Raw genomic sequence first — 11,869 nt, 5'->3', positions numbered from 1 at the left:
GGGATTCTACGGGGAAGAATCTCTGCCCAAAAGGTCCTCGTGAACGACGCCAGCAAAAAGAGTAGGTGTTACAGGCTCGCAATTATTCACCTTAGAGGAATACTGTGATCAGGTTAAGGGGTTGGGATTCGAAGGGAATAAAGTAGCAGAGCAAGCTATGAAACTCTGGACTGATCAGCAGGACAGAGAAAACAAACTCAGGACTGATCAGCAGGAGAGAGAAAGCAAACGCTGGACTAATCAGCAGAATTAGAGACTGCTGAACGCATAGCTCGCATGCAGTTGCAAGTGAGGCAGGATGACCAGACAAGTGGTCGTTCAACAGAGACTAACGTTGAACAAGGTAAGACTGTCAAACTACCTAAATTAGCTAACTTTGATGAAAGGGGCGACTCGATGGATGCATACATCAAGTGTTTCGAAGGTCACGCCGCTGACTGTGGGTGGGAAAGATCAAAGTGGGCACTCGCTCTTAGTGCATTGTTAAAGGGTAGGGCACTAACCATCTACCACAGTCTGGGTCCGCACCAGCGCGGAGATTTCGAGGCATTGACAACAGCGCTGCTGAACGGTTTTGGCATCACTGCAGACCGGATGCTAGATAATTCCGTAGGGCTCAATTGCAAAAAGGGGGAGACATATGTGCTAATGTTACAGTGGTTAGAATCGAGTCTAAACCGTTACTGTGAACTCATGGAGACTGCTCCTGGGAGCATGGAGTTCTATCAACTGATGATTCGTGAACAGTTTTTAGAAGCATGCGAATCGTCTCTGCGTGTCAAGCTCAAAGAGCAGGAAGGGGTGTCAAATCTGTCTATGGCCAAGCAAGGTGATCTGTGGGCTGGGGCCAGGAGACAGGTGAAAAGGGTGAAGCCGCACGAGAAGCATCATGCTACAGGTACTGGCGAGGGAGCTAAGCCTAAGACTGGTGTGTCGGGGGAGCAGGGAAACTCCTCCAACAAGCATGTGCACAAGTGCTACACCTGTGGTAAGCCAGGTCATCGTGCAGCTGATTGCAAGGTAAAACCGAAATCAGGTTACATAGCAGGTGTGAGCTCATGTGGTGAGACACATCCCAACATTGGAAAGGATCCACAAGCTTGGACCCTTGAGGTGGTGGACGGAAATGTTAACAGAAAATCTGCGAAAATCTTCCGTGACAAAGGCGCCACTACCCACATGGTAAGAAAAGCTTAGTAAAGCCAGGATCTGAGACAGGTAGACATATCTATGTCAAATTCCCAAATGGCTATACTAAAGAGATGGTGGAGGTGTATGTGTGGGTCGACACACCTTACATCAAAGGAAAATGCCGTGCCATTCAACAGGAACGTGCTGTATATGGGCTCCTATTGGGGAATGTCCCAGGAATCTCTGATTGTCCAAGTACACCCTCAAAGAAATTGGGGGAGAGTGAGGAGTGCAGCCGCCCTCAGTCAGCTGGTGCAAGTGACTCGCCCGGGGGTGGCGTCACAGGGAGTGACCACACCCTCACCCAGCTGGAAAATAAGGGAGAGAAAGCAAGCTGTGAAGTAATGGAGAGAGAAGCAAAACCCCTGGATGAAGCAACAGCAACTCCATTAACAGGTAACTCGCTCGTGGCAGCTGTCACTACGAGGTCTGAGAGCAATAAGCTGACTCGCCCAGAAAAACCTTTGAAATTACGAGACATTCAGGGAGTGTCTGCAAAAGAGTTTATTGATGCCCAAGGGTGCGACCCAACACTAGCCCAGATACGGATGTATGCTGAGGAGAAAAAAAAGTTTTCCAACACCAGGAATGCAAGTATTGGTACTTGCACCATAATGGGAAACTCGTGCGCAGTGTTTAGATGCCCCACGACACTTGGGACCAACTCGTTGTTCCACAGGAGCATAGACTGGCTGTGTTCCGCCTGGGGCACGAAACTTTGATGGGAAGTCATATGGGTCACGCAAAGGTCAGTGCGAGGATACAAGCTGTGTTCTACTGGCCAGAAATTACTGGGGAAATGCAGAGTTACAGTCGCTAGTGTGACACCTGTCAGCGCACCACTGATCGAGGACGGGTGAAGCCCGGGAAGCTTCAGCCCTTCCCCATCATTGATCAGCCGTTCAAGCTGGTCAGCATTGATCTGGTTGGTCCGATCATACCGAGTGCAACGGACGGCAGTAAGTACATCCTGACCATGGTCGATCACCCAACAAGGTACTCAGAAGCAGCTGCCCTGAAGAACATCGTGACGACAACGGTAGCGGAAGCCTTGGTAGGTTTTTTCAGTCGCCTTGGAATACCTGAGTGGATCCATAGCGACCGAGGGACACAGTTTACCAGCGATATGATGGACCAAGTCCGACGTCTGCTCACAGCGAGAGCATCCCTCATCAGGCCGTATCATGCTATGGGAAACGGTTTGGTAGAGTACTTCAATGACACTCTCAAGAAGATGTTGAAGAGAATATGCAGAGAACAGCCTTGGGAGTGGCCCAGGTATATCAACTCTTTGTTGTTTACCTACAGGGAGGTGCCACAGGCTATCACAGGGTTCTCTGAGGAACTTGTGGGAGGGAGATGACTGTACCTCTGAAACCAAGATGACGTACGAGTACGTCATCGATCTACGGGAACGGCTGGAGAACACCTGTCAGCTGGCCCAAGAACAGCTAGCAAAAGCAAAGGAGTACCAGAAGCAAACATACAACAAAAAAGCAAAAGAACGCAAGTTCAGTGTAGGTGACAAGGTACTTTTGTTACTTCCCACCAGCAGGAACAAGCTCTTGCTGCAGTGGAATGGCCCATTCACGGTAGAGGAGTGCTCGCTCTCGTTAAACTACGTGCTCGACGTCGATGTAGCCAGGAAGAAGTATAACGTCAACATACACAAACGTTACGAGGACCCACCTGAAGATGTTTCCACAAAGCTGAAGAAGCCCGAAAGACGTAAGAATAGGAGAGGACCACGGGGCTCGACATCGACAGGGCTGATCGACCACCCACTACTCTCAGCAGTAGGTGCAGACTGGTTGAGTAGGTCAGGAGTAACGAAACGTCAAACGAGGGAGACATGAGCGAGAAAATGCAGCGTGCGTCACCGGACATTAGTTCCCAGTGTGTCTCTGATGTTTCAGGCATGACACAGGTGGAGAGAGGCAGTGGACAGACTAGCGCCACTCAGGGTTTCGAGCCGTTGAGCCGACCCAGAGCTGGAGCTACGTCCGACCACAGTGCCTGCTCACGACCTGAACAGATAGCCACATGTGACCCGGTGACTGAAGAAATTCCTCACTTACCAGAAGGAAATAGTCTTGACGAGGACCCGCCTCGCCAAGCAGCATAGAAAACGAGGTCCGCTCGACTCTGCCTCACCACGTGCACTCAGTACATGCATGTGCGTCAGCGGTGTGAGAGTGTAGAACGAGTCACCACTCTGTAGGAGCTCGGTGTTTCGTTGGGGGTGATGTGAGAGTTGGTCTCTCAAAATTATCCCACAGCTGACTTGAATGGCTCATTGCAGTGCACAGTGCACCGATTTCGTGCACAAGTCCTATCTCTGTTAACCCTGGATAGTAATCTATCATGTTGGGTGTCCCCAGGATGCCCACATAACCAGGAATACGTTTATAATATGGAGGCCGCCGTCTGTCCAGGCAGGAAGTCGATACAGGAAAGTTAAGCATACTGGCCACAAAGGGTCAGTGGCCTCTGGGGTCAGCCTCAACCAGCTCAATTGGAGAATAACAACTGTGACGTGGTCGTGACGTGTTCATGACGTCACCTCTGCTACTGACCAGGAACGATCAATATGATTGGTTCCCGCTCTTTTGCTGCAATGTCATGGGTCAAATTGTAATCCGTTGTATTGTGTCCCACGAGATGCCCTACATCCGCTGGCAAGAGCATTCACGTGAGGGAAGCACTTAGCATAGAGGACGTGTCCTGTTCTGTCTATCGGCCAATAGACAGAAGAACACCGTCTATTCCTCACCTTCAAGTTAAACTCAGCGTCTTTTCAATATACCAACGCTCGCCCGGAATTGCGACTGTGAATATATTGTTTAGAAGCCAAGTGATAAATCACCAGAGCGAAACAGATTGGTATCAGGTAACCCCTGGTGATAAATTAAGATCATCTGTGAGTTTCCTAGAGTGAACTAAGGCAGTGCCGCCGCCTAAGTAATCTATGTGAGACTTTTACCACAGTGTACCTGCATGAAACCATATAACCTGCAGCCGCCAGCCGCCACTGTCCACAGCGTGTAGCTAGTACCTCAGTACCTCGGTACCTGGAGCCGCCCTGCCTCACACTACGTGACGTCAACACCCTTACTCACAGCCAGTGCCATAAAGTGTGTGCGTGTGTCTGTAGGACATACAGTGCGCCCTCCTGCGAGTACCCTCCGTGTCCAGTACAGTTTGTGGGAAAGCCAGTCGATAAACGGAACCTACTGTCAGGTCACCTACGAGTTCTTGCATAAATGTGCCTGAGTGAGTGATAGAAAAAGAGAGGTACCCTACATGTAAGTACAAGATCTTGTCATTGTTTTATTGTGTCTGTCTGTATTGATCTGAGGTATCAACCACAGTTCTCACCTTCTCATACCTGACACAGGTATAGGTGAAGACTCACGACGGTGTATGGGTGTTTATCTGTGTGGTACATCGACATTACACTCGTCTCTGAATGTGAGCTTCACATACACCACACATTTAGTATTGTGTCATATTATTATTGTGCATGATTATTGCCTGTCCCATTGACAGTGTATTTGTGATTTATTGCATATCATCATTACCCGAGTATCCGGTTGGAACTCTTGTGATCCCTTTGCATACCGGCAGTTAGGTTGCCGTGTTAATGATTGGCTGTCAACTGTGTTACTCCACGAGTGGATCCGAATTGATTAGCCAGACGTCAAGAGTCTCGCTAATGCAACCATAGCCTTTCTGACGCCAATCTAAAGTAATCAAGCACCCTGTGTATTAGTGGTTAAGTTAGTAAATAAACTACTGTTAAGCTTTATGCGGTGTTTCCGTTGAACCATTTCTGAATACTGCCAACTATTTACTCAAGCCTTCAGCTCCAGGTGTCTCCAACACCGAGTTGCCTAATTCACTAAACTATAAACGTGATGAGGACCCTGGGAGTCCCTTAAAGTATTAAATCATTGAGGAGATTCCAACGATCAACGTGGAGCAGGACCAGGTGAGACTAGTCTGAGAAGAGACCCTCAAGGACTCTAACTCGACCTTGCACCCCGGCCCTGTACGGTTGCTCTCGTATTTTCTATTCCGCTAATTCCGACAGCTTCGTGAAGCCTCTACCACATGTACATTGGCGACGTACGCATTGCAGTCGGGAAAGCAAAACAGAAAACTCCCACAGTGGGCATCACCAGGCATCCAGAATGTGGGCATCACCAACCAGCCGAGTGGGGGCAACACCAGTCAGCCAGAGTGGGGGCAACACCAGTCAGCCAGATTGGGGGCATCACCAGCGAGCCAGAGTGGGGGCATCACCAGTCAACCAGAGTGGGGGCATCACCAGCCAGCCAGAGTGGGGGCATCACCAGTCAACCAGAGTGGGGGCATCACCAGCCAGCCAGAGTGGGGGCATCACCAGTCAACCAGAGTGGGGGCAACACCAGTCAGCCAGAGTGGGGGCATCACCAGCGAGCCAGAGTGGGGGCATCACCAGTCAACCAGAGTGGGGGCATCACCAGCCAGCCAGAGTGGGGGCATCACCAGTCAACCAGAGTGGGGGCAACACCAGTCAGCCAGAGTGGGGGCATCACCAGCCAGCCAGAGTGGGGGCATCACCAGTCAACCAGAGTGGGGGCATCACCAGCCAGCCAGAGTGGGGGCATCACCAACCAGCCCAGTGTGGGCAACACCAGTCAGCCAGATTGGGGGCATCACCAGTCAACCAGAGTGGGGGCATCACCAGTCAACCAGAGTGGGGGCATCACCAACCAGCCCAGTGTGGGCAACACCAGTCAGCCAGAGTGGGGGCAACACCAGTCAGCCAGATTGGGGGCATCACCAGTCAACCAGAGTGGGGGCATCACCAGTCAACCAGAGTGGGGGCATCACCAGCCAGCCAGAGTGGGGGCAACACCAGTCAGCCAGAGTGGGGGCATCACCAGTCAACCAGAGTGGGGGCATCACCAGTCAACCAGAGTGGGGGCATCACCAGTCAACCAGAGTGGGGGCATCACCAGTCAACCAGAGTGGGGGCATCACCAGCCAGCCAGAGTGGGGGCATCACCAGTCAACCAGAGTGGGGGCATCACCAGCCAGCCAGAGTGGGGGCCACACCAGTCAGCCAGAGTGGGGGCAACACCAGTCAACCAGAGTGGGGGCATCACCAACCAGCCCAGTGTGGGCAACACCAGTCAGCCAGAGTGGGGGCAACACCAGTCAGCCAGATTGGGGGCATCACCAGCGAGCCAGAGTGGGGGCATCACCAGTCAGCCAGAGTGGGCGCAACACCAGTCAGCCAGAGTGGGGGCAACACCAGTCAGCCAGAGTGGGGGCAACACCAGTCAGCCAGAGTGGAGGCAACACCAGTCAGCCAGAGTGGGGGCAACACCAGTCAGCCAGAGTGGGGGCAACACCAGTCAACCAGAGTGGGGGCATCACCAACCAGCCCAGTGTGGGCAACACCAGTCAGCCAGAGTGGGGGCAACACCAGTCAGCCAGATTGGGGGCATCACCAGCGAGCCAGAGTGGGGGCATCACCAGTCAACCAGAGTGGGGGCATCACCAGCCAGCCAGAGTGGGGGCATCACCAGTCAACCAGAGTGGGGGCATCACCAGCCAGCCAGAGTGGGGGCATCACCAGTCAACCAGAGTGGGGGCAACACCAGTCAGCCAGAGTGGGGGCATCACCAGCGAGCCAGAGTGGGGGCATCACCAGTCAACCAGAGTGGGGGCATCACCAGCCAGCCAGAGTGGGGGCATCACCAGTCAACCAGAGTGGGGGCAACACCAGTCAGCCAGAGTGGGGGCATCACCAGCCAGCCAGAGTGGGGGCATCACCAGTCAACCAGAGTGGGGGCATCACCAGCCAGCCAGAGTGGGGGCATCACCAACCAGCCCAGTGAGGGCAACACCAGTCAGCCAGAGTGGGGGCAACACCAGTCAGCCAGATTGGGGGCATCACCAGTCAACCAGAGTGGGGGCATCACCAGTCAACCAGAGTGGGGGCATCACCAGCCAGCCAGAGTGGGGGCATCACCAGTCAACCAGAGTGGGGGCATCACCAGTCAACCAGAGTGGGGGCATCACCAGTCAACCAGAGTGGGGGCATCACCAGTCAACCAGAGTGGGGGCATCACCAGCCAGCCACAGTGGGGGCATCACCAGTCAACCAGAGTGGGGGCATCACCAGCCAGCCAGAGTGGGGGCCACACCAGTCAGCCAGAGTGGGGGCAACACCAGTCAGCCAGAGTGGGGGCAACACCAGTCAGCCAGAGTGGGGGCATCACCAGTCAACCAGAGTGGGGGCATCACCAGTCAACCAGAGTGGGGGCATCACCAGCCAGCCAGAGTGGGGGCATCACCAGTCAACCAGAGTGGGGGCATCACCAGCCAGCCAGAGTCGGGGCATCACCAGTCAACCAGAGAGGGGGCATCACCAGCAAGCCAGAGTGGGGGCATCACCAGTCAACCAGAGTGGGGGCATCACCAGTCAACCAGAGTGGGGGCATCACCAGTCAACCAGAGTGGGGGCATCACCAGTCAACCAGAGTGGGGGCATCACCAGCCAGCCAGAGTGGGGGCATCACCAGTCAACCAGAGTGGGGGCATCACCAGCCAGCCAGAGTGGGGGCAACACCAGTCAGCCAGAGTGGGGGCAACATTTGTCAGCCAGAGTGGGGGCAACACCAGTCAGCCAGAGTGGGGGCATCACCAGTCAACCAGAGTGGGGGCATCACCAGTCAACCAGAGTGGGGGCATCACCAGCCAGCCAGAGTGGGGGCATCACCAGTCAACCAGAGTGTGGGCATCACCAGCCAGCCAGAGTGGGGGCATCACCAGTCAACCAGAGTGGGGGCATAACCAGCCAGCCAGAGTGGGGGCATCACCAGACAACCAGAGTGGGGGCATCACCAGCCAGCCAGAGTGGGGGCATCACCAGTCAACCAGAGTGGGGGCATCACCAGCCAGCCTGAGTGGGGACATCACCAGTCAGCCTGAGTGGGGGCATCACCAGTCAGCCTGAGTAGGGGCATCACCAGCCAGCCTGAGTGGGGGCATCACCAGTCAGCCTGAGTGGGGGCATCACCAGTCACCCAGAGTGGGGGCATCACCAGCCAGCCTGAGTGGGGGCATCACCAGTCAGCCTGAGTGGGGGCATCACCAGTCAACCAGAGTGGGGGCATCACTAGTCAGCCTGAGTGGGGGCATCACCAGTCAGCCTGAGTGGGGGCATCACCAGCCAGCCAGAGTGGGGGCATCACCAGTCAGCCAGAATGGGGGCATCACCAGCCAGCCAGAGTGGGGGCATCACCAGTCAGCCAGAGTGGGGGCATCACCAGCCAGCCTGAGTGGGGGCATCACCAGCCAGCCAGAGTGGGGGCATCACCAGCCAGCCAGAGTGGGGGCATCACCAGTCAACCAGAGTGGGGGCAACACCAGTCAGCCAGAGTGAGGGCATCACCAGCCAGCCAGAGTGGGAGCATCACCAGTCAACCAGAGTGGGGGCAACACCAGTCAGCCAGAGTGGGGGCAACACCAGTCAGCCAGAGTGGGGGCATCACCAGTCAACCAGAGTGGGGGCATCACCAGTCAACCAGAGTGGGGGCATCACCAGTCAACCAGAGTGGGGGCATCACCAGCCAGCCAGAGTGGGGGCATCACCAGTCAACCAGAATGGGGGCATCACCAGCCAGCCAGAGTGGGGGCATCACCAGTCAACCAGAGTGGGGGCATCACCAGTCAGCCTGAGTGGGGGCATCACCAGCCAGCCTGAGTGGGGACATCACCAGTCAGCCTGAGTGGGGGCATCACCAGTCAACCAGAGTGGGGGCATCACCAGCCAGCCAGAGTGGGGGCATCACCAGTCAACCAGAGTGGGGGCATCACCAGCCAGCAAGAGTGGGGGCATCACCAGTCAACCAGAATGGGGGCATCACCAGCCAGCCAGAGTGGGGGCATCACCAGTCAACCAGAGTGGGGGCATCACCAGTCAGCCTGAGTGGGGGCATCACCAGCCAGCCTGAGTGGGGACATCACCAGTCAGCCTGAGTGGGGGCATCACCAGTCAGCCTGAGTGGGGGCATCACCAGCCAGCCTGAGTGGGGGCATCACCAGTCAACCAGAGTGGGGGCATCACCAGCCAGCCTTAGTGGGGGCATCACTAGTCAGCCTGAGTGGGGGCATCACCAGTCAGCCTGAGTGGAGGCATCACCAGCCAGCCAGAGTGTGGGCATCACCAGTCAGCCAGAATGGGGGCATCACCAGCCAGCCAGAGTGGGGGCATCACCAGTCAGCCAGAGTGGGGGCATCACCAGCCAGCCTGAGTGGGGGCATCACCAGCCAGCCAGAGTTGGGGCATCACCAGCCAGCCAGAGTGGAGGCATCACCAGTCAGCCAGAATGGGGGCATCACCAGCCAGCCAGAGTGGGGGCATCACCAGTCAGCCAGAGTGGGGGCATCACCAGCCAGCCAGAGTGGGGGCATCACTAGTCAGCCAGAATGGGGGCATCACCAGTCAGCCAGAATGGGGGCATCACCAGCCAGCCAGAGTGGGGGCATCACCAGTCAGCCAGAGTGGGGGCATCACCAGCCAGCCTGAGTGGGGGCATCACAAGTCAGCCTGAGTGGGGGCATCACCAGTCAGCCTGAGTGGGGACATCACCAGCCAGCCAGAGTGGGGGCATCACCAGTCAGCCAGAATGGGGGCATCACCAGCCAGCCAGAGTGGGGGCATCACCAGTCAGCCAGAGTGGGGGCATCACCAGCCAGCCTGAGTGGGGGCATCACTAGTCAGCCAGAATGGGGGCATCACCAGTCAGCCAGAATGGGGGCATCACCAGCCAGCCAGAGTGGGGGCATCACCAGTCAGCCAGAGTGGGGGCATCACCAGCCAGCCTGAGTGGGGGCATCACCAGTCAGCCAGAATGGGGCATCACCAGTCAGCCAGAGTGAGGGCATCACCAGTCAGCCAGAGTGGGGGCATCACCAGCCAGCCAGAGTGCAGAAATGAACAAAGATTAAATACAATACACAGATACGATCAGGTGAGTGGATAAACGCTTACGAGTATATCTACGTCAGTTACCCCGTCGCCGCTCATAATGGTTGTAAAAGTTCAAGCTCCATGTTCACGCCGCTCCCAAAACTTTAGCCTTAACTCTTTGTTCGAGGTCTAACTTGTCTGATAGTTTCATGACCTTGATCTTATCTCCTGTGATGATAATCTCCCTTCGTCCACTTCAAGAGCTCGGCCATGTCTCCCCTCGTCCACTTGAAGAGCTCGGCCATGTCTCCCCTCGTCCACTTAAAGGGCTCACGCATACCTCCCCACGTCCACTTGAAGAGCTTGGCCATGTCTCCCCTCGTCCACTTAAAGGGCTCACGCATGCCTCCCCACGTCCACTTGAAGAGCTTGGCCATGTCTCCCCTCGTCCACTTGAAGAGCTCGGGCATGTTTCCCCTCGTCCACTTGAAGAGCTCGGGAATGCCTCCCCTCGTTCACTTTGCATTTTCTTTACGGAATCGGTTTCACTTTTGTAATACTGTGACAACATAATCTAAGCGGGGCTTCATCAGGGACATATATAAACGCAGGTAGATGTTTGTGCTTCTATTCCTGACGCTTTTGGTTAATAATATCCGATATTAGCATTAATACCATGCCGGCCAAGGTATAAACAGTTCGGTCACTAGACGGAACAGCAACGTTTGCCAATATGCAGACGATACAAAAATAAAGGGGAATAAATTATGAAGACGACTCAAAACAGCCTCAACATTATCTTGCTCTTCATTAGCCCTACTTAGATTACGCGGTTAAGTTTGTCACCATGGTATAGAACGGACATATCTTCACTTAAACGTGCACAGTGAATGACTACAAGGGTCAGGGAAGCGCTAAGACTATGCACCACTCTGAAGGGATATGAAAACAGGGATCTGGGAGAGGTCGGAAGGAAGGAAGGTTGCCTAACAACTTAGAGCATCAAGAATCGAACGCCAGCCTGCCAGAAACTAGGCCGATGCTGTACCGACCTGTCCAAGTGGTTCGAAGTTTACCACAAAAATTATAAATCTTTATGAATAGAGATTAAGGAAGCTTAATTAAATTAACTTTAGAAATATGAATAGTAAGGGGATAATAACTCTACAATAAATGAAAGGTATTGCAAAGAGAATATTAATATCGTAAGTTAATATTAATAAGGCGTTATATATATATATATATTAAAACTTAACAAAATTTAAAACATTGGATGTAAGTTGGATAAGTTCAGATTAAGTAAAGGCGTAGGTAAACACTGAGTTTGAAATAGGGTCTTTGATTTATGGAACAATTTAGCGGGTAACATAACTGATGTGAGTCACTGGATTGTTTCAGTCTTAAAGTTATATACATGAATGAGTCTGACGGGTCCATGAAGGACGCCTCCCAGGGCTCATAGGCCTTATGCAGTATTTTAATGTGAAGTACTTACATTAACTATTGTCAGCATATATAAATATATATATATATATATATATATATATATATATATATATATATATATATATATATATATATATATATATATATATATATATATATATATATATATATATATATTTATATATTTTACACAGGTACCTGATGTCAGACATCTGCGGGAGCTGAAGGAGGCATTTGAGCGGAATTCTGTGTTGCGTTTCA

At 53.4% G+C, this 11,869-nt stretch overlaps 1 protein-coding gene across 1 annotated transcript; it reads left to right on the top strand.

Moving 5' to 3' along the window:
* Positions 1-276: 276 nt before the first annotated feature.
* LOC138360858 (uncharacterized) lies at positions 277-1,197 on the top strand. The gene has a single exon (XM_069320373.1). It carries the CDS (start codon positions 277-279, stop codon positions 1,195-1,197), a length of 921 nt encoding a protein of 306 aa, XP_069176474.1.
* The last annotated feature ends 10,672 nt before the right edge of the window (positions 1,198-11,869 follow it).

This window comes from Procambarus clarkii, unplaced genomic scaffold (assembly GCF_040958095.1).
Source record: "Procambarus clarkii isolate CNS0578487 unplaced genomic scaffold, FALCON_Pclarkii_2.0 HiC_scaffold_124, whole genome shotgun sequence".
Classification (NCBI taxonomy): Eukaryota; Metazoa; Arthropoda; class Malacostraca; order Decapoda; family Cambaridae; genus Procambarus; species Procambarus clarkii.
The sequence above is the reverse complement of the archived record's forward strand: the minus strand, read 5'-3'. Positions and strand labels throughout refer to the sequence as shown.

What these genes read in the sequence shown, in the direction of transcription:
- LOC138360858 (XM_069320373.1), top strand. Translation starts at nt 277, where the DNA reads ATGCAGTTGCAAGTGAGGCAGGATGACCAGACAAGTGGTCGTTCAACA.